The sequence below is a fragment of the Neoarius graeffei genome, chromosome 10 (assembly GCF_027579695.1).
Source record: "Neoarius graeffei isolate fNeoGra1 chromosome 10, fNeoGra1.pri, whole genome shotgun sequence".
Lineage (NCBI taxonomy): Eukaryota > Metazoa > Chordata > Actinopteri > Siluriformes > Ariidae > Neoarius > Neoarius graeffei.
This window is the reverse complement of record NC_083578.1, coordinates 23081968-23108162: the sequence shown is the minus strand read 5'-3', so window position 1 is coordinate 23108162 and position 26195 is coordinate 23081968. Positions and strand designations below refer to the sequence as shown.

Here is a 26195-nt window from a genome sequence, read left to right as displayed (position 1 = left end):
GAGATACTATTTAAGGAAGACATAGAATCTGAACAAATAACTGCTTTACTAGGCTTCACCTCCTCCACCCACTGCAGGGCCAGTATAATAGCCATCATTTCTGCTGAAAAAATTGACAAGTGATCTGACGTCCTTTTCCCAATACTTATATTGTAGCTGGGGATGAAGCAATCTCTATTTCCGTTGGCACACATTTTTGTCCCTTTCGGTACACCATAACTGAGGTTGATCACATGACCTCTATATGACAAGCTTTGGCCGCTAACGCTTCTTTTTTTTTTTTACTACCCGTCTTCGTGAAAATCCCACCTCCTGCTCAGCGATTCGCTCACCCTGGCGTGCCGATAACTATTAGCCAATCCAAAACATAAGCCATGACAGTATACCAATTATACACAGGAGGCGGGGTTTGTCTTAATGCAGGTAGGGGGAAAATATACTCTCAGTCTGACCCACTTGGAGTTCCCTTATTACGAGCTGTCAGATTATTTACAGCCAAAAGTAGCTGTTGAAGGACCTTGAGGTTTGTTTTGGTAAGATTTTCTTTATTCTTTAGGGCGCTGTTTTGTGTTAGGTGGGCTTATTTATTTGTTTATTTTTGTTTGTTGCAGTTAGCAGCTGGCGCTAGCTTTATTGTTGTGATTGAGTGTAACGGATTGAAACAATCCCAGTCTGATCGATTTATTGAGGTTATGTGACGTGGGCATGCTTCAGTATAACTTTAGACTCAACAATATAATATAAATGACATTTTATCTCATTACAAACTAACTGTGTTTAATTCCCTCTAAGCTAACTGACAATTAGCGACCGAGCTAGTTAGTCATCATGGGCAGGTCTTTATAGGAAGTTGGAGCTCGTTTCCAAACAGGGACGAGTGTGAAAATGGTGTTATGTTTATTCAATTTCTGGAAAATAAGCATCAGAGCACGAAAATACTGAATGTTTGGGAAGGTTCTTTTTTTTAATCTGAAAAAATAAATAAATAAATCCACCTTGAAGCTGTTCAGTGGTATAAATGGACTAACATGGTTAAGCCCAGATCTGCTTCAATACAAAACTTAAAAAAAACCAAACACCCTCAATAAAAGGTTTAATTTCTGACATCCATATAATTTGTTGTTAAATATCTCCAAGTGATTTTATTTAGATTTTTCTGGAATCTGGAGCAAACAAACCACTGATATCTCATCTCATTATCTCTAGCCGCTTTATCCTGTTCTACAGGGTCGCAGGCAAGCTGGAGCCTATCCCAGCTGACTACGGGCGAAAGGCGGGGTACACCCTGGACAAGTCGCCAGGTCATCACAGGGCTGACACATAGACACAGCAAACTATTCACACTCAGGCTACAGCCACACGACAACGGCAACGAGATATATATATTTTTAAAATATCGTGTCCACATGGGCAACGGATCAGTAAAATATCAGGTTCATATGGCAACGCAACGCTTGCTGAAAACGATGCAATACACATGCCACACCTCTACGTGCGCTGTAAGACGGTCCCATTGGATACACCAGAACAATAGAAGTAGACGCATGCGCATAACTGCGCATGCGCACAGTGACTGTCACTGTCACACGCACACACTTTCTCACTCCCTATCCTATGGATATAGTCCCTTTAAATCACGTGCTCGTATTTTGAATGGAGACGCGGAAAAAAGAATGAATGGGGGTAGATGGAAGCCGGTACGCCAATATTCTGATATCCTCCAGAATTCTTTAATGGTCCGGAATAAATTGAATGCTACACGTTGATGGATTACTTTGTTCTTCGACGCTCTTTTTGAGGAATGTATTGTTGGACTTAAACCAACATCTGAAGAGGTGAGATCGCTCCTTTTTTTTCCCCCTATTTTTGCTGGTGGGATTGACTCTTCCCTAAGGGCTATTCTCTCACACTCACTCTCTCTCACTTTGCACCATTACACAATAAATATTCACAGTGAAAATATTTTGTACGCGCGTTTCATGAACCAAGTTATAGGATTTGTTGACAACTTGCATCGAGTTTGTTACACTTCTACCCGGCGTGAAGCACATGTGGTTGTGACGTCATCGTAAACAAATCCCTTCTACTCATCCAGACGACTTCGCAACGGCGCCGTTGCCAGATTTTTTCACTCTGGAACCCGTTCTCAAAAGATTTCGTTTTGGGGCACCCAAAATGCTGGTGCCGTGTGGACGCCAGGCCGAAACAATAAACAATTTTATCAGATTCACCTGAATCCGTTGCCATGTGGACAGGGCCTCACACCTACGATCAATTTAGAGTCACCAGTTAACCTAACCTGCATGTCTTTGGACTGTGGGGGAAACCGGAGCACCTGGAGGAAACCCACGGGGAGAACATGCAAACTCCGCACAGAAAGGCCCTCGCCGGCCACAGGGCTCGAACCCAGACCTTCTTGCTGTGAGGCGACAGCGCTAACCACTACACCACCATGCCGCCAAACCACTGATATTGTAAGAAAAAATAAGCAGGATTATATAAAGTAGTGAGGCTGATTTCTTTCTAGCCCAGACTGTAGATTCATGCAGACTCTCGGTAGTTGGGTGTCTGTTGCAGTGTTGCACAAAATAGAAGCAATTTTTTAAAAGTCTAATGGTCTGTTCTTCCACTGAATGATGTGATGCGATTAAAGCTGGGTTTTCTCTACTTGTGATCATCTTTCAAATCTCTGGGACCTGATATTTGTCACAGGATTTCGATTGCATCCATCAGAATAGCTGTGGTGATGGTGTTTAAATTGAACACAAACTTTTTGAATCCCTCCTTGTAGAAGGTCACGGTCCGTTAGAACCAAAACCTCACACCATAACGCCAGCTTTTTCCCTCACTGACTCTAACCTCACACTTTTTTCCTTCAGTCTGTAACATTAACGCACTTTGTCTCTGATCTGCGATTTTGCACATTTTATGGTCATGTCATGCATCTTCATTCTGTGAACTTTTATTGCACTTTCCGGCTCGCGCTGTATAGCTTGGTTATTTATTTAACCCAGCGCACATATTCATATCATGAATCTTCTCCATCTTCATCACATGACCTATTATTATTATTATTATTATTATTTTTTTTTTTATTTTTTTTTTTTTGCAAATTCCAGAACGTACCGTCCAGCTTGGACTTGAAAACAACCCACGGACATACCCCTTAAACATGTCCACTTTTCACATTTGTATTTTGTAGATTCTTTTTTTTTTATTCTATTTATATAACTACTTGTCTTTTTTTTAATTATTTTATTTTAACTGTTAAGCACCAGTCACCAAAGCAAATTCCTTGTATGTGGGAACGTACTTGGCAGTAAACTTGATTGTTTTTGATTCCAAGAATACCTCGTCAGCAGGGATTGAGAAAGCGCATGTGAAATACAGTTGCAAGTATAATGACCGTGACTGAGGTGGATTACAGTGGCGCTTGAAAGTTTGTGAACCCTTTAGAATTTTTTACATTTCTGCATAAATATGACCTAAAACATCAGATTTTCACACAAGTCCTCAAAGTAGATAAAGAGAACCCAGTTAAACAAATGAGACAAAAATATTACACTTGGTCATTTATTTATTGAGGAAAATGATCCAATATTACATATCTGTGAGTGGCAAAAGTATGTGAACCTCTAGGGTTAGCAGTTAATTTGAAGGTGAAATTCGAGTCAGGTGTTTTCAATCAATGGGATGACAATCAGGTGTGAGTGGGCACCCTGTTTTATTTAAAGAACAGGGATCTATCAAAGTCTGATCTTCACAACACGTTTGTGGAAGTGTATCATGGCACAAACAAAGGAGATTTCTGAAGACCTCAGAAAAAGTGTTGTTGATGCTCATCAGGTTGGAAAAGGTTACAAAACCATCTCTAAAGAGTTTGGACTCCACCAATCCACAGTCAGACAGATTGTGTACAAATGGAGGAAATTCAAGACCATTGTTACCCTCTCCAGGCGTGGTCGACCAACAAAGATCACGCCAAGAGCAAGGCATGTAATAGTCAGCAAGGTCACAAAAGACCCCAGGGTAACTTCTAAGCAACTGAAGGCCTCTCTCACATTGGCTAATGTTAATGTTCAAGAGTCCACCATCAGGAGAACACTGAACAACAATGGTGTGTATGACAGGGTTGCAAGGAGAAAGCCACTGCTCTCCAAAAAGAACATTGTTGCTCATCTGCAGTTTGCTAAAGATCACGTGGACAAGCCAGAAGGCTATTGGAAAAATGTTTTGTGGACGGATGAGACCAATATAGGACTTTATGGTTTACTGTAAATGAGAAGCGTTATGTTTGGAGAAAGGAAAACACGGCATTCCAGCATAAGAGCCTTATCCCATCTGTGAAACATGGTGGTGGTAGTATCATGGTTTGGGCCTGTTTTGCTGCATCTCTGGGCCAGGACAGCTTGCCATCATTGATGTAACAATGAATTCTGAATTATACCAGCGAATTCTAAAGGAAAATGCTAGGACATCTGTCCATGAACTAAATCTCAAGAGAAGGTGGGTCATGCAGCAAGACAACGACCCTAAGCACACAAGTCGTTCTACCAAAGAAGTATTAAAGAAGAATAAAGTTAATGTTTTGGAATGGCCAAGTCAAAGTCCTGACCTTAATCCCATCGAAATGTTGTGGAAGGATCTGAAGTGAGCAGTTCATGTGAGGAAACCCACCAACATCCCAGAGTTGAAGCTGTTCTGTACGGAGGAATGGGCTAAAATTCCTCCAAGCCGGTGTGCAGGACTGATCAACAGTTACCGGAAACGTTTAGTTGCAGTCACGGCTGCACAAGGGGGGTCACACCAGATACTGAAAGCAAAGGTTCACATACTCTTGCCACTCACAGATATGTAATACTGGATCGTTTTCCTCAATAAATAAATGACCAAGTATAATATTTTTGTCTCATTTGTTTAACTGGGTTCTCTTTTATCTACTTTTAGGACTTGTGTGAAAATCTGTTAATGTTTTAGGTCATATTTATGCAGAAATATAGAAAATTCTAAAGAGTTCACAAATTTTCAAGCACCAATGTAACTGCAGCTAAACTTTTCTGGTAACTGTTGATCAGTCCTGCACACCGGCTTGGAGGAATTTTCGCCCATTCCTCCATACAGAATCATTGTGCTTAATGATCACATGACCACAACGTACAAAATGAAAGCATTGCTGGTCTTGACAAAATATGTATTCCTCTCATCCATATTTAGATTTCCTGTGCAAATGTTCGTCACCCCCTGATCTTGTTTGTACAATGAAGGAGAGGCTCTGGGTTGTTCAGGTGTGGCACGATCTCCTAATGCCGTCTTCTCCAATATAACCCACCTGGCACGTCTGCTTTGACCCCCACCGTCCTCATGGCCTCCAGTTACGCTACACAGTTGGACGGCTCGGCTGAGGTGAAGGAGGGCTTCCTTTGCCCGCTGTGCCTGAAAGATCTACAGTCCTTCTATCAGCTACAGGATCACTATGAAGAAGCGCACTCCGAAGACAACCGCCACGTCAGTGGCCAACTCAGGAGTGAGTACTGTCTAAATGCTAGCGATTTTAAGCAGAGGTGTCGGGGTACATTCTTCCAGCACGGGGGGGAATACAGTGTTTTGTTTTGTTTTTTAAACTTCTGTCCATCCATATCTCTGTATATCCGTCCGTCCCAAGCACCCTTTTCTCAGCGGCCACAAATCATAGCCGCTTGATGCCAAACTTCAGCTTGGGGTTCTATTGACCCTTCCCACTCACGTGACCTTCGTAAACGCGACCGCCATTTTGGACATGAAGAAATAATGGTTTATGGCGCAGACCCTTTCGGTTCTCGCTCATCTAGCTGCTACAATGACTGCTTAGACTGCAACAATAATACCTAACACACATTTAAGTATCCGTCGTAAAGACGTGAAACTCGTCGAGTGACGAGTGTGTACATTGATAAGCTAACACAATCTAAAAGTAGACATACCATCACACTGCCCTGGCGCTGTGCACAGTTTACCTTCTATGGTTTGTGCACTCACTATTTGCCATTACTTTCTCCAACCCAGTGTTCGAACTATGCCGATATTTTCGGGGGGTCCCTTTTTTTCCCTTGGGGGGGGTGCTTGCGCTTGTCTCGGGGTGCTTGCGCTTGTCTCAGAGCGCGGATCTCCAAACACATGAGAAGCCTATCTTACGCACATATCACGTGGACTCCACACCTCCACACACGCATCACGTCTGAAGTCATAACTCATCAGGGGAAATCGTGTCCGCATTGGCATGTTCAAAAAACAACCTCGCGTCAACAATGATACCACACGCAAGAAAAAAAAAACAGTCAGGCTACTCAACACATCTGATCCACAGCAGCACCAAAGCATCACTGGAAATCATGTCAACAACCAATCTTCCATTTCAACACGCGTCAACAAACAAATGGCGCCACAAACATGAACGAATCGGTCAGGCTACCGATTCCAAACCCACAGCAGACGAATAATTAAATGCATCTTACCTTAAAGCAGAATCAACCACAAGGGAAGTCTGTTGGCACACTTCCTTTCTACTAGTTTGTGTCCCCAACCTGGCAGCAGCAGTCGCTGTCATATCGGTTTATTTTATCTTTGATGTAAACACAACACTTCGGATATGCAAATGCTTCCCGTTACACACGATTGCTATGTCAGTAAACATCATTTTGCCGATATTTTAGAGACCATCCATCTTCTCCGTCGGTCAGCATCTGTCGGGATCCGATAAAATGATAAATCTTGCCTTGTGTGTTGATGGTTACTACATCCAGGTGCACAACAATATAATGGCATGATGGAAGTCTTGCTGAAAGTAAAAACTTTCTTTGATGGCTATATTCCTTTCGATGCTTCGCCGTCGTTCCTCGTTGTTGGCTGTGGTAGACTACTGGTAGTTCATGTCCAAAATGGCAGCCGCATTTGTCGTGACGTCATGTGGGATGGGTCAATACCGTGTATACCGTTTTCAGGTCTGTCTTGCATCGACTTCCTGTTTACCGACTGAATGTATTTACAAAACCTGTAGCATGAATTCACAAAATTTTCGTAACACTTTTCTCTTCAACTACAAATCACAACTGCTTGATATTTGGTACCGAGCTTCAGCTTGGGGTTCTATACCGTGTATACCATTTTCAGGTCTGTCGCACATAGACTTCCTGTTTACTGACTGAATGTATGTACAAAACATACAGCGTGGATTTTGACGCTATTTCAAGAAGCAAAATGCTCTTTCAAAATGACAGTTTACCAGGATGCTGTTTGAAATCCCTGGGGAGAGACACTGCTCTTTACTTACTTGTTTCAGGGTGAATTATTTGTTGAAGTCAACATTCATAATAAGTGTCCTATTCCTTTGATCGCGTTCGTTCTGATATAAGCGAGACGGGGGGGAGGATACGTAAATGAGCAGTAGCTCACAGTTGATCTTGTCTATCCTTTTTTTTTTTAAATCATCATTTACCTGTGACCATCTGCTACCCAATCCCTAATTTATACATCAGTCTTTGGGTGAAATACATAAACTTCACCCCCTTATGGCAAAAACGGCACTTCAGAGTTGTGTTCTCTGTATATTATTAGATGTTCCACATCTCTTATCGAAAGACTTGTCTGCCGGTTAGTTGGTATTGGTTCGACTTTATCTGATGCTTCTACCTCCATCACATAGCTACCATCGACACATAATGTCACCATGGAGACAGTCTTTGTGACATCCGTGTCATCGTTCTGTAGACTTGTTCATAATTAACCATCCGTATGAAATCCGTAACCAATCCCTAATATACTGAAACGTCCGTGAGCAATCTGTAAATTACTAGCATCCATATTAAAATACGTAACCACGCCATATTTTGTATTTAATTATTATTTTTTTTGTAGTCCGTGGCCTATCTGTATTTTGTCAACCACCAAGCCAAAACCCAGAAAACGAGCCTATATCCTTACAAAGGTATACGTGTACATACAAGTGCAGATTACAAAGAGACCAGATGTTATGAATAGAACACAAGACATACTGTAATGTCTAATCAAGCCACGTAAAAGTATTTGTGAAAAAGGATCCAGCTAAACACATCATTTCATAAATGATGAACGAATTGGTTCTAAAAACGCTTAAACCGAGCTGAAGGAAAATCCTAACTGGTTATACACGCAGCGAGACGTCATTGTGTTAGTGCACCATCTGCAGTGCAAGTACACAGAAGGTTGGATTTTGCCTGCTTTAGCGATGATTGATTGATTGATTGATTGATTGATTGATTGATTGATTAATCTCTAGTCCATGGATCTGTAAAAACAAACCCCTTCCTCCTGTTAAGCCAAAGACTGAAAAACACCATTGATTTTAAATCACAGCTTGGTTTTGTAAATCGTCGCTGTGTAAATACCAAAATGACTTTGATGGTTGACCGAATACGGATAGATCATGGACTACGGATTATGGAAATATAATAAAATGGGTACCCTGTGGCTGCTACTAATAAATAAAATTGTTTTCTGATCCCATGTCCATACAGTAAATATAGCATATGTTATCAATGATACTTGCCTCATCTCTTGCAAGCATTGCCAAGCTGTGAGCAGCATCAGGGCTTGGAGTATTTTGATTACCAATTTTGTTTACTCCGTTTTCTTCAAAATATAGTGCTGTGAATTATATTTTCAAATTAGTAAGAAAGCACTTGTTCATGAATTGTCTTGGAAGCATTATTTAGTACTAACGAGCACATTTTGTTTCACAAGTGTAGTGTAAAGACTCTAAAATGAACGTGAATAGCAGAAGTTTGACCAATTATACTTTTAACTTTTACTCTTAGGCTACGTTCACACTGCAGGCTGAAGTGACTCAAATCCGATCTTTTCGCCCATATGTGACCTGTATCCGATCTTTTATTGACAATATGAACGACACAGATCCGATTTTTTCAAATCCGACCCAGGCCGTTTGGATATGTGGTCCTAATTCCGATTCCTATCCGCTCTTTTCATATGCGACTTCAGTCTGAACCGCCAGGTCGCATTCATCCGACTTACACGTCATCAACAAGCCACAAACGTCACTATTCTGCACTGAAGTAGGCGTCGGGTCTCTCAAAAAAGTTACAACAACATGGCGCATAATCACGGGCACAGATAGAGGGGGGGACGGGTGGGATTCGTCCCACCCAGATTTAAATTCACCTCGTTCGGTCCCCCCCACTTATAGGGAGGAAAAAACGTCTATGCTGTCTTTCTTTGCATAAGGCAAACCTCACGGAAAAATCAAAAGACTAATTACCATTCGGTTTATTGAGGTGCACAGCAGTATATACATAGTTGCAACAACTCACATAAAACAAAACAAAGACTGATATTCGGTTGGTTGAGCTGCGCAGACTGCACAGGTTGCGAGCTCGAGCTTGGTTGCTATGGTTACTAACAACAAGTTTGACAGGCATATCGGGTTTTGGGGTTGGTTTGCTGGCAGCTTTGTCCCTCCCAGTTCAAAAAACGTATCTGCGCCCCTGCGCATGACATCAATGCGAGGGACGCTTCGGGCTGTGAAGGTTCTGAATCTTCTCAATGGAAGGACGCAGAGGTTAGGGAGCTGATTTCCATTTGGGGGGATACAGCTATTCAAGCTAGATTGGATGGGTCATACCGCAACCGGGCGGTTTTACTTCCGTAAACACTGGCCGTGCTCACTGCGTGTGACGTCGTCGTATCCTGCAATGCGCATGCGGAACACTTTTAGGTCGCTTTTCGTTCATACTGAGGATCACATACAAGTCGCATATATTTGTTAATGTGAACGACCTCAAAAAAAAATCGGATTTCACAAAAAAATCGGAATTGAGTATTAAGCCTTGCAGTGTGAACGTAGCGTTAGTTTTCACGAAGGAGCTGATTTATTCCCACATGGGACTTTTGTAATTGCAAACCGAACAGATCGCTCGAAAGATTCCAGCATTGTCGTCACTGCCTTCTCGAGTTGTTGTTGAATGGCTGGAATTCCTGGTGTAAATATCTGCCATGAAGCTAAAAAAAAAAAAAAAACCTTACAAAACCTTTCAGAAGGACCAAACAAAAGCTGTGATAATCAAAAGGTAAATTTTCTTCAAATACACACCAATTACTTGATACCTAGCCTTGGCGAACCACGAGGTGAATTTCGTTTATCTTTTTATCTGCCGATTATCTTCCAATACTACAAAGTTATAACAAGGTTTCTCTTATTTCGTTTCCGGTTCTGATTGGTTCCGAAGTTTATCAAGAAGTAGAACAGGTAATTGAACTTGATCGGAATAAGTGCTGATTGGTTACGAGGTTTTGCTATTGTTACTCATTCTTACAACATATAGTTGTGGCTTCGACACTCGTTCTTGTGTACGTTTTGATAACGCGAGATCAACTGTTCGTATCGCGAGATCACGATTTGCTGTTCTGGTGATTTGTAATGCGTATGTACATGCTGAGCGCACTCTTGTTACACTCATTCTTACAACACGAATGACATAGTGGCTGATGCCTCGCCTCGCTTCGCTTCTGTGAGGCAAACCAAGTATTGGTCACAGACATTTCAGTATATTACGGATTTCATATAGATGATGTATCGCGCACGGATGGTTAATTTTACGAACGTTGCTATGAGTCTATGGAACGATGACCTGGACGTCACAAAGATTGTCTCCATGGTGACATTATCTGTCACTGGTAGCTCCACAATCGAGGTAGAAGCGCACAATAAAGTCAAGCCAATACTAACTATTCGGCAGATGAGTCTTTTTCAATAGGAAATGTGGAACTTCTAATAATATACAGGGGACATAACTCTGAAATGACGTTTTTGCCAAAAGGGGGGTGGAGTTTATGTATTTCACCTAAAGACTGATGTAGAAAAGAGGTTCGAAAAGAAGTTTATGTCCCGTCGGCACCGAACTTCATTTCATTGCAACTTTTCCAGATATTATTGTAATTTCAGGCATGGAAGACATGCTGAACGAATTAAACCAGAGTCTTCAACTTCTTAAAACAAATTAAGAAGTCAAAAACAATTAAATGTTTGGACTGCCGAAGTTCATAATTAAAATATCTTACCTGCATTTATATGTTTACTTTGTTAATTTACTATTGATATTTTTCATGGAAAATATCATTTATCCGTGAATAAAAGAGCCGCACTTCATATTATACTTTTTATTTTCCGTGAATCCGTATCCCGCGACTCGTCCGTATTTTGTAAACGGTGAATGGCTTGCTCCGTGAGCAGATTTAGCTTGAAAGATGTTTCATTCATTTAGGGATTGATGTTCATGGCCACCATTTTGTTGCATCCCACTTTTGAGATGAAAGCCAGTGCCACTTCAGAAGGCAACATAAGGATTTCTCATCTTAGCCAAATAACAGTCCCATTCTGCTCAGCATTGTAAGAGTTAGGTTAAAAAAAAGCAAACAAATCAGTTACTTGTATCATTTACTTGAGTTCATGGAAGTAAGTATGAATCTCGGGGACCACGCTGCGTCAGTCATATTCGTACATTGAATTTGTGGATGAAGTGTTCTGTTGAAATTGGATTTGAAGTGAAGTGCTACTCTTCCGTAAACAGGCAGCCATTGCATTTGAACAAATGCAAGGCTCAGCATTAACGGTTGTCCAACTGTCCGGGACAAGCAAATGTTTGGTCTGGACAAGTCAAATCCGCATCTGCCTATTCAACTGGACGAGTTGAATATTTGTTGAAAATAACCATTTTGATAGTAATTATTCAAGAATTGCATCAATAAAGTTCCAACAAAACTACTTCAATCCCCTCAGTGATCCGGCCGTGCTATTGTTTACGAAATTCCAGGGAAGCAGAGTACAGCAGGTGCGTGTGGGTGTTTTTTTTTGTTTTGTTTTTTGTTTTTTTAAACAACAAAAAAAAAAACCACGTTGCAATATCTATAGATTATTAGACTTTGAATTCACCAAAATCGGAGAAATGGCGATTAAATACCTCAGTAAAATCTTCATTTCATTTGGACATTTATTGTATTTTTCTTTTGTATGGTTCACATTAACCATCACAAATGTCGTAAAATATTTCGCGGGAGTCTTACGACAGTGCCGAACTCGCTCACGGTTTGTTTTCATTCACAACATGATTCTATCACACCGAACATGTCCATCTTTGTTTTCTGTCTGTTTCATTTCTTTAAATTAATTTACACTTCTAGATTTAACTTTATTTCCTCCAGAAGCTTTGAATTTGGCTGAGTCTAACTCTTAAAACTGTACATCAGGTAATGGGTTATAACAACCCACGCACCATAATGGGGCACTGGATAGTTTTTGTTTATTGTTCAAGTTTGAGTTTTATTGAAATTCTACATCGTCAAAGCATAATGATTTATCATAACTGTACCTGCTTTTTGATCAACTTTGTTAATCACATTCCTTTCATTGAGGGTCATTCCATGTCAATTCACACAAATGCCCAAAACCTCCCCAGTAACACCTCTTCAATTTGCCTTATTTTTATTTTCTTAGTGCCTTATGATGTCAAATGAAAGAATCCAAAATTTTAGCTTCCTAGCTCGAACGTTTTTTGAGTTATGGCCCTTCAAAGTTTGGGTGCCATGCCCACTTTTGGGGTCCGGGAATTGCGCACTTAATTTCCAAGCATTTTTGGAGGCCCATATTTTTTGTTCTAAGGGGGATATAGACCTGTAAATTGCTATATCTATGTATTCTGGCCCTGTCTATCAGATTCTGCACCTAAAAATAGCACAGGTTTACTAACTTTATAGATATTAACCCCTTAAAAATGGATTTTTTAATGACACAATTTTTTTGACATTTTGGGGGTCCATATCTTGGAAAGTTTTTGTGTTGATGGGGTTTCAACTGATTTATCATCCATATTTGGGAACTCTACTGTGTACTTGGAGAGTTTCAGGGCACTCAGAGCTTTGGTGGGGGTACAGGAGGGCCCCAAATATGGCTTCAGGACAAAATTACCATTTGGTACACCCTACTTCAGGCCATTAGTTGGCCATGTGGGCACATGATGACTGGAATGAGCCTTTAACCCTATCAACAGACACCTTTTATCAAACTTTTAAGCCAATAAAAACTTTGATTATCCAACTCCTTCAATATAAACTAAGCATTTGTATATGGTACTATTTTTGCATATTTTCTGAAAAATCCTAAGTCCGGAAAGTAGGTCAACTGTTGTTTTGACTGCCTATTCATGTTTAAGGTAGTAAAAGCACACCCATTTAGTGATTTTTAATCATGTGATGGTATTGGTGGCACTGTGAAGCGCCTGGTTGCCCGAGCAAGTCTGCAGGCCACTGATGATGATCACATGCTCACTGCTGAACAGATGTATCAATGGGCAAGCAAACATATTGAGAATGTGAAATTCTTATTTGTTACCAGCGAGGGTATCTCTCTTCATGAGAAAGAGTTCGAACTTGAGGGCAGGTATTCATCAGCCAAGGCAATATCTGGTACTCTGTCTCATCACAGCTTCATACCGTACCTATTTCCAATGGAAAACTGGAGATGCGGAGGATTTCTCAGGACTTGACATTTTCCATTGTGTCGGTGGGTGCCACTGATGGTACTGATTCTACTGCAACTCCAAGTCATGCTTGTGATGGTGCAGAGGATTTCAGTTCATATCAGCCTGGGCAATATATTGCTTGTGTGTATGACAACAACTGATATGTGGCAAACATTGTCGACCGTTCTGATGAACACAATGATGTATATTGTCATTTCATGAAACGGTCAAACACGACTCTGTCTTGGCCTGCTGAAAACCGCCAAAATCCACCATGCTGGGTGCCATTTCAAGACATTATATGTCGTGTAAATGCGCCAGAGATTCAAGGTCGTAGTGCTCGGCATTATAAACTTGTTGCAGTTGATGTAGAAAGAATTGAGATGCTTCTTCCAAAGTACATTCATGCTTAACTGTCAGTGTCAGTCAGCAAGCCTGGTTATGGTTTTATATTGAATTGAATCGTTTTGTATTGTGCCTACATGTATTTTACAGCAGTAAATGGCGTCCATGCCTCATTAAAATTGTCTGATCTGATCACATGACTAATTTATTCTTAAGTGTAGTTTAAGTTACGTGTGTGTACAGTGTGCAAAGGGTTAATAAATGTAAACTGTCAGTTTATATATTCAAATGTGTTCAGTGATATTATCCTTGTTTTAATCTTACTATTTTATAATTTGAATGTGTTTTAGTACCTTTTGATTTGAATTGGCAGTCAAAACAACAGTTGACCTACTTTCCGGACTTAGGATTTTTCAGAAAATATGCAAAAATAGTACCATATACAAATGCTTAGTTTATATTGAAGGAGTTGGATAATCAAAGTTTTTATTGGCTTAAAAGTTTGATAAAAGGTGTCTGTTGATAGGGTTAAAGGCTCATCCCAGTCATGATGTGCCCACATGGCCAACTAATGGCCTGAAGTAGGACGTACCAAATGGTAATTTTGTCCCGAAACCATATTTGGGGCCCTCCTGTACCCCCACCAAACCTCTGAGTGCCCTGAAACTCTCCAAGTACACAGTAGAGTTCCCAAATATGATGATAAATCAGTTGAAACCCCATCAACACAAAAACTTTCCAAGGTATGGACCCCTGAAATGTCAAAAAAAATTTGTCATTAAAAAAAATCCACTTTTAAGGGGTTAATATCCCTAAAATTAGTAAACCTGTGCTATTTTTAGGTGCAGAATCAGACAGGGCCATAATACATAGATATAGCAATTTACAGGTCTATATCCCCATTAGAACAAAAGATATGGGCCTCCAAAAATGCTTGCAAATTAAGTGTACAATTCCCGGACCCCAAAAGTGGGCGTGGCACCCAAACTTTGAAGGGCCAAAATTCAAAGACTGTTCCAGCTAGGAAGCTAAAATTTTGGATTCTTTCTTTTGACACCATAAGGCACTAATAAAATAAATATCAGGCAAATTGAAGAGGTGTCACTAGGGAGGGTGTGTGAATTGAAATGGAATGACCCTTGAACTAGTAAATACATAGGAATAAAAAGGTTCTGGTCAGGACAAGCGAAAAGTCTTGCTGCTTGTCCGACTGGATAAGTGTATGGGTGCAAGTTTTCCGGCATGTGCCGGAAGCTCCGTTTTTTTTCGGTTCTGAAAAAGTCATTTTTCCAAATCGTGTAAATCCGTTGAGATTTTCGGGGGGTGGCCCTCTCACTGTCTCACTCTCAGCGTATTACCGGGTTACCGCGGTACAGTCTCTGCACGAGACAGATCTTTTCATCTCGTCTTCGCCACAAACCTCATTCAATTTATACGCCGCTCACCGACGAGCAGTCCTGACTAGCCCCTTGTTTCACGGTGTTGTACATGTGTGATGTGTTTCACGCACATAGCATGTTGTTCGACCAAATCAACACAGCTATTCCAGTGTATATATTGTAAAAAAGGTATCGCAGCAAAAGCATATTAAAAATGGTTGTTTCAACATTTAAATTAGTAGTTGCTAGATGTTTTGAAATATCAAGCCTTGTACTTGAAATATTATTTCAGATGAATTGATGAAATGTATTAAACATTTGATGTGAATATGCAAATCATATAACTATTAATATTATAAATGTTTGTTTGCATGAGAGACAACCATTTTAACTTGTAATTTAAATTTTTTTTCGAGCCCTAAGGGGGCTCATCCCCCTTTGTAACCCCCGCCCCTCCCCGCATGGCTGCGTCATGCACGTCTGACCTTGTCAGACTTTTCAGGTTTTTGAAAATTTTATACTTGCACCCATGTAAGTGGATTAAAAAGTTAATGTTGAAGCGATTTTAATAACTTTTTTTAAATTTAAAGCTGGTAAATATCGAAAGAATTTTGATGATGCTTCATACACGGATGTTGTTACTTAGGCCTGGTGCAGAAAGCAAAGAAAGCCAAAGACAAACTGCTGAAACGGGATGGAGATGAGAGGAATGAGGGCAGCTATGAGTCCTTTTACTATGGAGGCGTGGATCCCTACATGTGGGAGCCGCAAGAGCTGGGTGAGTCGGTTTATCATCAACCCATATAGACAGGTATACTGGTAATTGAACGTTATTTAACTTCTCTTTTCGTCATCAGTCTCGTGTTGTTCCAAACATTTGGGTTGGTGGTTTATTACAATTGTTCTAATGCTGGTTTTCTAACCGTGTTCTGAGATTTGTCTCATGAGTTTGTTGTTTACATGTGATTCACCAGGAGCCACTCGGAGTCACTTGGAACTTTTTAAGAAACACCGAGCTGCTCGGATTGACCATTATGTCATCGAAGTCAACAAGCGCATCATCAGGCTGGAAAAGGTGAATGTTTGGTCTTGGTGTTGTGTATGCACTGAATTTTAACCCTGTTAATCTAGAAACATTAGGAAGCTCGTATAAAATAAATTTCGTAATGCTAAACTGCTCCTTGGAGCAGTATGTTCAGCTCTTTGGAGGTTTGATACTTTATCAATTAAGCATATATGAGTGGTCATTTCCTTTTTATCTTTTTCTAGCTTATTTCCTTTGATAGAACCAATATGGATGGTGGGAAGATAAGAGGTAGGTGAGGAACAAGAACTGAAACTATACATTGTCACTGCTGCTATAGACATTTGCTCTAATCAAAACATGGGCTGTTTTATTTGCGCAGCAATGGAGAAGTCACTTGTGCCATGGGTGAACGATCAGGATGTACCATTCTGCCCTGATTGCGGGGACAAGTTCAACATCAGGAACCGGCGTCATCATTGCCGGCTCTGTGGTTCCATCATGTGCAAAAAGTGCATGGAATTTGTGCCTCTTTCTCTGGCGTGTGAGTTACCACACATACCACACACTTTTCTATAACCGCAGCATTATTAGCTCATCTGGCCTTAAGGCTGATGAGCTGTTGCCATGGCGTGGCGTCCGTTGTCCACAATTCAGTGAAATCATATCTCCTCCGTCAGTTCTCCATGGATTTCCGTTCTGATTGTTTTGTTTGAAAAAACTCATCACTTCGCGCAAAACTTGGTCGTCGTTTTGTCAAATTTTTTGCTCGTAATTAGGCCAAATTAACACATTTTCCAGGCTTCACTCTAGAATTGTACCTCCTCTCTCATCATGCAAATTCAGTTCTGATCGATGTTTTGGGTTGATCTTCCCATGAGGAGCAAATTTTTTTTTTTTCCCTGTTGTAAACAATTTGTCGCAGAGGTCGGTCCTCTCTCACATTGTCACATATGAGTTCTGTTTGGTGTTTTGGTAGTCATGGTTGTTTTGATGCCAGGCCAGATGAGCTACTACGTCCTTGACGTTCGGTTTAATTATTAACCCAACTTATTAAGTAATTAGGCTTTCTTTAGTCCACTTTTGTGTGTTTGCTTTCAGATAAGTTAACGAGCAGCACACGAGAGGCCCTGTGCGTGCCTGGCAGTCCCAGGCAGGGTGCATCCCCTGGTGGAGGAGGCCCCACGGTGCAGCAGACCTCACGGCGCGGCTCCATCACCAGCCTCTCCTCTGTGAGCTCCGTGCTGGAGGAGAAAGACGAGGACCGGATTCGTTGCTGCCGTCACTGCATGGACGCTCTGCTGCGTCACCAGCACAAACTGGAGGAGAAAGACCATGTGCCAGACATCGTCAAACTCTACGAGGTAAGTATACATGGTTTATATTACTCTCTTTAGTTTGTGCGCTCAGGAAATAAGATCAAATGTGTTCTGGATCCATAAATCTACTTGAATTAAAGGTGCATTAGATAAGCTAAAGTTCGCTTTTTTTTTTTTTAAACAAACTCCTTGAGCCCACCCTCCTTCCCACCAGTATTCACAAAGCCCCGCCCCCAGATCTACAGTACCCTATAGAGTAGATTATTTGTCTATAAAATGATTTGACCGGCCACATATCCAAACACAACCAACCATTCTGGACCATACATCAGTTTTCCAGCCAGGTTTTCTCATGAACTTAATACCGTACATAAGTTATTCCACGAAATCAATTCGTACATGAGCTGAAAGCCGACGAGGCGCGTAGCACCGAGATTGAGTGGAATAACTGTTTTATTTTATCCACATTCACTGGATTTTAAGAAATGGAGCATTTATTCATCTCATCTCATTATCTGTAGCCGCTTTATCCTGTTCTACAGGGTCGCAGGCAAGCTGGAGCCTATCCCAGCTGACTACGGGCGAAAGGCGGGGTACACCCTGGACAAGTCGCCAGGTCATCACAGGGCTGACACATAGACACAGACAACCATTCACACTCACATTCACACCTACGGTCAATTTAGAGTCACCAGTTAACCTAACCTGCATGTCTTTGGACTGTGGGGGAAACCGGAGCACCCGGAGGAAACCCACGCGGACACGGGGAGAACATGCAAACTCCACACAGAAAGGCCCTCACCGGCCCTTCTTGCTGTGAGGCGACAGCGCTAACCTCTACACCACCGTGCCACCCTTATTTATTTATTTATTTATTTGCAAATTCAATAAATAAAAATTTCCATTTAGAATGTAAACAAATCGGCGAAATGACTAGCAATTTGTGAAAAATGCTATAATTATTGAAAAATAAATAGATACGTTCTTACCATCAAATACTTTCATTCCATATTTTGTTGCTATTTGCATTTTTTGGGGTTTTGTTTTTGAGTAGAGTCTTTGTGTTTTTATTTATTTATTTTTTCCTCTGTTAGTTCAGCAACACGCGCCGCCGGTTTATTTTTTGGTGGTTGGCAAACTAACTTAAAGCTGCATTACTGCCACCGACTGGGCTGGAGTGTGGAACAGGAGATTTTTGGGGGTGTGGCGCTATATTCTTTGAGTTATTTCTGTTTCTTTTAAATACTTGATAAAGTGATGTATCTGACTTGATGCGCTCCGGCATTTTGTTTTTCTCTACTCATGGTATATGAGCTGATAGCCTCATAGTAGAGTAGCCAATCAGAGTGCGCGATTGCTCATATCCAGTGAATGTTGATAGAATAATATATATGTGTATAGAACAAATATCTCGAGAAACACGTATTTAAAAAAAATTTTTTTTTGATTGGGGAGGACATCAGCACAAGGCAGACTTGACTCTGAAGTCTTCATATGAAATGTTTTTCAGCATAATGCTTTCATCATTCTCCTTTCTGGAAAGAGCTTTTAGTGTTTACGTTTCATCAGAATATCTTCCCTCTGATAGTCCTCTATGTAACTTCCTGTCTCTAAGCTGTATTCTGTGTCTCTGTTTAGAGGTTGAGGATGTGCATGGAGAAAGTGGACGAGAAGGCGCCGGAGTACATCCGCATGGCCGAGTCGCTGAAGTAAGACCCCAGATGTTTGTTGTAACTGGAGTACGTACTGTGCATTTTAATATAAATAAATTCTCCCTAAAGAAGAGAAAGCACCTGATATCCAGTGTACATAGAATGTGGAGGTGGATCACTGATTGGTTCTTTGGGGTTTGTTTTGTATCTGGTGTTTCGTGGACTTGTGTGTTAACTTTTGACACCTTAAATGGCCTCAAAACATTTTTGCCCCCCCTTGAATTTCCTTTTGCTCTGAAAGTTTACGGTATTTTGGCAAGTTTTCAAGTACACGGTTCAAGGCAATACTGATATGTTTTCTAGGGGTATTTAGACAAAAGTACAGGGTCTTATTTATTTTTATTTTATTTTTTTTTAAACACATTTCTGCAACAGAAGAGCAAGACGAGCCCTGAAAACATGAAACGCAAATCAATATCATATATGCATGATGGGCCAATGATAAATGGGGTAAGATGTATTTATCTATGGGATAAGTCGCTATGTAAATGATATATATTTACAGTAGAGGGTGGGGTTTACTATTTGAGACACAAAAGCATGTCTTACCATTCATTGAATGTACTTGCCAGTATATGTGGACGTCCTGAAGTCAACCGGGAAAACGTAGAGGGCACCAGCGACCACTCGTAGTGATGAAAAGCACAAATGTGCATGCGAGCCAATCTGAATCGCCGTTACAAATCGGGAAGGAAAAACAAAACGGCGATCACAGGGGAGGCGAGGATGCTGGTTAATATCTCATCTCATCTCATTGTCTCTAGCCGCTTTATCCTTCTACAGGGTCGCAGGCAAGCTGGAGCCTATCCCAGCTGACTACGGGCGAAAGGCGGGGTACACCCTGGACAAGTCGCCAGGTCATCACAGGGCTGACACATAGACACAGACAACCATTCACACTCCCATTCACACCTACGGTCAATTTAGAGTCACCAGTTAACCTAACCTGCATGCCTTTGGACTGTGGGGGAAACCGGAGCACCCGAAGGAAACCCACGCGGACACGGGGAGAACATGCAAACTCCGCACAGAAAGGCCCTTGCTGGCCCCAGGGCTCGAACCCAGGACCTTCTTGCTGTGAGGCGACAGCGCTAACCACTACACCACCGTGCCGCCCATGCTGGTTAATATGTCTTGTTTTTTGTAACGTACTCGCTCAAATCATTTTTGTGCTTAAAGAAGCCGACCATAGGTGTGCCCGAATGGGTCTAACTTGCTAAAATGTTTCTGTCCAAGCGTCTTGATTGGGCAAATCAGGCATTCAGGTAATGCCTGGCATTGAGGCTTGAAAAATGAATTGGCCTTGATTTGCACTAACTTTTCTGTCATTTTTGCTCAGTTTGGTGTAAGTCATTGAAATTGTTACCATAAATCGCAAATCTGTCTTTTACAGTGCTGGTGAGACCACCTATAATCTAGAAACTGCTGCTGGCCTCCGGCTGGAGGTGCAGAAATACTATGAGCACGTCGATGCTCTAAGGTAGGCTCCAGTTTTTGGGTACATAGACTAATTATGACTCTATTTAGGTCAATTTAATCAGTGAAGGTCTTTTAATGTATGCAGTTTCTCTCTATATGTATAGAATTTATGTATGTGTGTGTGTGCATGTCTTAGTAAGAAAATTCTAACACTTGGACTAAAAAATGAGGTGCCACCCCATTCAAAAGCTGTCCAGCTACAGAAGATGGTGCGCTATTCAGCCACGCTGTTTGTGCAGGTGACCCTGAGACGCACACACGCAGTCTGCATAATTCATATGTTCCAAGAAGATACACGCTATTCCCAAAAGTATGTGGACACCTGACGAATTACACCTGTTAGGGATGTAATGATTCACCCAATTCACAATTTGATTTTCCCATGATATTTTAATAAAGAAAGAAAGAGAATTTTATTACCAAAAGGGCAACATTTATTTTCCTATTCATCAATTTAAATATTCTTTTTGTTTAAAAAAAAAAACTTCTTAGTAACCAACAATAATTTACCCACATTTGTAAAGGTTGAAGTAAAATATAATATCCTATAAATGAAAATATTCCTTTTATTTAAAAAGTTAATAACAAAAAGGCCTTTTCTTAATAAACATTTCTGAACATTTTGTATTACCTACCACCAACTGTTTCCCTGTGTCCGAAATAACTCGCTCGTTCACTACTCTCTGCTCACTATATAGGGAATTACTGTACAGAGGACTACAGTGGTGCTTGAAAGTTTGTGAACCCTTTAGAATTTTCTATATTTCTGCATAAATATGACCTAAAACATCAGATTTTCACACAAGTCCTAAAAGTAGATAAAGAGAACCCAGTTAGGAACCCAGTCCTGCACACCAGCTTGGAGGAATTTTAGCCCATTCCTCCGTACAGAACAGCTTTAACTCTGGGATGTTGGTGGGTTTCCTCACATGAACTGCTCGCTTCAGGTCCTTCCACAACATTTTGATTGGATTAAGGTCAGGACTTTAACTTGGCCATTCCAAAACATTATTCTTTTTTAACCATTCTTTGGTAGAACGACTTGTGTGCTTAGGGTCGTTGTCTTGCTGCATGGCCCACCTTCTGTTGAGATACAGTTCATGGACAGATGTCCTGACATTTTCCTTTAGAATTCGCTGGTATAATTCAGAATCCATTGTTCCATCAATGATAGCAAGCCATCCTGGCCCAGATGCAGCAAAACAGGCCCAAACCATGATACTACCACCACCATGCTTCACAGATGGGATAAGGTTCTTATGCTGGAATGCAGTGTTTTCCTTTCTCCAAACATAACGCTTCTCATTTAAACCAAAAAGTTCTATTTTGGTCTCATCTGTCCACAAAACATTTTTTCCAATAGCCTTCTGGCTTGTCCATGTGATCTTTAGCAAACTGCAGACGAGCAGCAATGTTCTTTTTGGAGAGCAGTGGCTTTCTCCTGCCATGCACACCATTGTTGTTCAGTGTTCTCCTGATGGTGGACTCATGAACATTAACATTAGCCAATGTGAGAGAGGCCTTCAGTTGCTGAGAAGTTACCCTGGGGTCCTTTGTGACCTCGCTGACTATTACACGCCTTGCTCTTGGCGTGATCTTTGTTGGGTGACCACTCCTGGGGAGGGTAACAATGGTCTTGAATTTCCTCCATTTGTACACAATCTGTCTGACTGTGGATTGGTGGAGTCCAAACTCTTTAGAGATGGTTTTGTAACCTTTTCCAGCCTGATGAGCATCTACAACGCTTTTTTTGAGGTCCTCAGAAATCTCCTTTGTTTGTGCCATGATGCACTTCCACAAACACGTGTTGTGAAGATCAGACTTTGATAGATCCCTGTTCTTTAAATAAAATAAGGTGCCCACTCACACCTGATTTCAGTCAATGGGATGACAAACACCTGACTCTAATTTCACCTTCAAATTAACTGCTAATCCTAGAGGTTCACATACTTTTGCCACTCACAGATATGTAATATTGGATCATTTTCCTCAATAAATAAATGACCAAGTATAATATTTTTGTCTCATTTGTTTAACTGGGTTCTCTTTATCTACTTTTAGGACTTGTGTGAAAATCTGATGATGTTTTAGGTCATATTTATGCAGATATATAGAAAATTCTAAAGGGTTCACAAACTTTCAAGCACCACTGTATATAGTGAGCTCATTGGTGGTAAAATGAAGAAAAACTTTCGGACACTAGTCCATCGCACCGTTATTTACGTCATTACTGTCGCACAGTTAGAACATGCCAGATCAGTCAGCTGGTGGGTTTTCAAAATAAATACATGCATGTATTTTTGTGATAAATCCATATTACAGTATACTGAGCGTATTTCCCACGTTAATCACTACAAAGTACTTTTAGTCTGCTGCATCTTTCATTTCTTTTAAGTCAAGACTGAATACTTTTTCTTCTTCGCCGTTGCCTTTTATTAAATCAAATTTGAGGCTTTTGATTTGATTTCTTTCAGTGCGACTGCAATGCATGATGGGATATATTGCTTGGTTAGTGACCGTTGGTTGTACACTACTTTTCATGATGCATTGTGGGATACTATGAGTGCATTATATAGGGTGTAATAATTCTCACTATACGTTCGGACAGCACTGCAAAATGGCGAACTCGCTATATAGTGAGTAGGGAGTGATTTTCGGACACGGGTTTTTCTTTTCTTTAGCTTTCAGCAGGCTGTAAAAAAATATAGCTCCGATTTTCTTGTTGAATAAATTTGTACAATTGCACAACAGCTCTTTCCAATTTGGACATGTGGGGGTTTTTTTCTCTTTTTTTTTTTTTTGTCTTTTTTTTCCTCTTCTTGCAGCACAAGAGCTGTATTACTTCCACCTAGAGTGAAGTCATATGCATGCCTGCTATTGTTCGCCCTCTGCTGTCTAAACAACACAATTACAGCTAGGAAAAAACTAGGATTACGCAGCTGGATGATGATGATTTCGATTCAAATAGTCATAAATTTGTATCGTGATTTATCGTCGCACAATATATCATCATTACATGCCATACATGTAACACCCATATGTGCTTGTTTTACATCCTAATGAAATATTTAGTTTCTCTTTCCTGTTATAATAACCTTCACTCTAGTGGGGAAAACTTTCCACTATTTTGTGAAACATCGCTGTGGGGATTTGTGCTCATTCAGCCAGAAGATCATTAGTGAGATCAGATGGTGATAGATGAAGAGGACTGGTGTGTAGTCAGCATTCCAGTTCATCCCAAAGGTGTTCAGCAGGGTTAAGGTCAGGGCTCTGTGGTGGGTTTCCCAAAAAGCCTCTTAATGCTAAGAGCATCTTAACTAGGAGAGAGAGTGTTCATTGTGCTGCTCACTCTACCATTTAATGATGATCTTTGTGCTACGATGCTTTTGGGAAACTCAGCTCTGTGCAGGACACTCGAGGTCCACTCCAGCCTTGACACACCAAGGCTTTTTACACAGGGAACTGTGTTGGAACAGGTTTATGCCCCTTAGTTTCAGTGATGATAAATCATAAAATCATTTGTGTCCTTATGTGGTTGCAACAGTTTGGGGAAGATCCACATGTAAGGGTAATGGTCAGGTGCCCACATCCTTTTAACCATATAGTATATTTACATGTACTTTCCTTGCACTGTTTGTACAGGAGAAGTTGTTGGGCCTGATGTCTCTTCCTACGAAAGAGAAATATGAGGAGCTGAAAGAGAAAAGAAAAGAGGAACAGGAAAAGAAGCTCCAGCAGGAGAGACAGGTGAGGAGCTCTCTGACTGAGTTTGTGCTTTTTAAAATCGGGGAATTATATTTTGATTTGATCCGATATGAATTTTTGCATGCACTTCATATCAGCACTAACGCTCCTGATACTTTTTATTAGTTTTTGGATCTATTTCAGTTATGTATGTGATAAGTTTATTAATAAACAAAACAGACCAGACGTGTTCAAGCCTTTTATCCCCCGCTGGCCGAAAGGCCCAAAGAAGGATTATGTAGTGGCAATTTCCGTTTATCCCCCCCCCCCCCCCCCCCCGTCCCAGGAAGGGTGCTTACCTTCTGAAATCAACTCCTCTCACAATTTTTGGAGGAATTTCACAAAACTTGGCAGGATTCTTTGTTATATGTCGGTACTACATGTATTGTAATTTCCTTAAATTGGGTCACATTTTACCAGAGTTACAGCCCTTGATTTAACAAAATTATAAGTTGACAATTTCAAGAGTGTTTTCTTTCTGAAATGAACTCCTCTCTCAATTTTTGGAGGAATTTCACTAAACTTGGCAAAAGGCATTGTTATATGCCGGTAGTACGCAGATTTGTTATTTTGTTCAATTCGGTTGCATTTTACCAGAGTTACAGCCCTTGATTAACAACCTTATACTTTCACAATTTCATGAAGCTGCGCTTGCCTTCCGGCATCAACTCCTCTCACAATTTTTGGACAAATTTCTCAAAGCTTGGCAAAAGGCCTTGTTATATGACGGTAATACGCATATTGCGATTTAATTTCGTTTGTGAAAATTTTCCCAGAGTTTTGGCCAGGGCTCGAAATTAACTTTTTTTCTTTGTGTCCCCCAGTGGTCCCGAATTCTGTGTTGTATTGTCCCGAATGGAAGCAATAGTGTCCCCATTTTTTTCCTCTCTGAAATAACCAGTGGTTAATATTATCATATGAAGTTACTATTATATTTGTAACTATGCAATTTTGAACCCTTTATTATCATTTTTACAATAAGTCACAAGACACAAGCGACACATGTCCAATACATCATCTACTTCAAAATTACAGTTATTGCATTTTCAGTTTATTAAACTTTGGCGATCTCACTGTATGAATAGATACCCGTTTATTTAAAGGGGCCAACTAGCTCATTCAGAAAATGTTTCAACTCCCTACATCTGCAGTACACTTTAGTTGAAAATAAGACCCCTTTTATGTTCATTTCATCTACTTATACCTTCAATATCTGTTGGCATTTATAAGGCCAACTTATAATTTTCACCATTACCGTTATCCATTTTTATGAACTTTCCGTTATCCATTACCGTTATCCATTTTTATGAACTTTCCGTTATCCATTTTATGAACTTTCGCTGCCGGGTGCAAACATTAGCAACATCAGCATAGTGGCAGGGTCCGTGTATCATCCGATCATTCAAGTATTCCATTCAATCTGGAAAACGATGATACACGGACCTGCCAGGTCCGAGCCTAGTTGTGCTGCTGACTGACTAAACTTTCTGAACTAGAAAGACACCAAGAAAACTCACTTATTCTGTTGAACGGTATCTTCCGTCAATATCATCCACATCATTCCTGTTGTATTTTATAACGTGTCTAACAGTTTTCATTAAGTTCATTCAGTTGCTAGCGTTGCCTGCAGACCGGGCGATGACACTTTG

At 40.6% G+C, this 26195-nt stretch overlaps 1 protein-coding gene across 2 annotated transcripts in view; it reads left to right on the top strand.

Moving 5' to 3' along the window:
- The first annotated feature begins 435 nt into the window (after positions 1–435).
- Positions 436–26195, top strand: part of LOC132892962 (rabenosyn-5) — a 33544-nt gene continuing 7784 nt past the window's right edge. Inside the window, exons 1-11 of one of the 2 annotated variants that reach the window (XM_060931560.1) lie at positions 436–523; positions 5215–5524; positions 15915–16046; positions 16243–16343; positions 16538–16583; positions 16675–16836; positions 17394–17656; positions 19250–19320; positions 20717–20803; positions 20939–21041; positions 24445–24549. In XM_060931560.1, the coding sequence (XP_060787543.1) occupies positions 5362–5524; positions 15915–16046; positions 16243–16343; positions 16538–16583; positions 16675–16836; positions 17394–17656; positions 19250–19320; positions 20717–20803; positions 20939–21041; positions 24445–24549 (1233 nt within the window). In that variant the 5' untranslated portion in view covers positions 436–523; positions 5215–5361. Of the gene's footprint in view, positions 534–5214; positions 5525–15914; positions 16047–16242; positions 16344–16537; positions 16584–16674; positions 16837–17393; positions 17657–19249; positions 19321–20716; positions 20804–20938; positions 21042–24444; positions 24550–26195 lie in introns of both variants that reach the window. The other variant, XM_060931559.1, reaches the window with a different exon arrangement.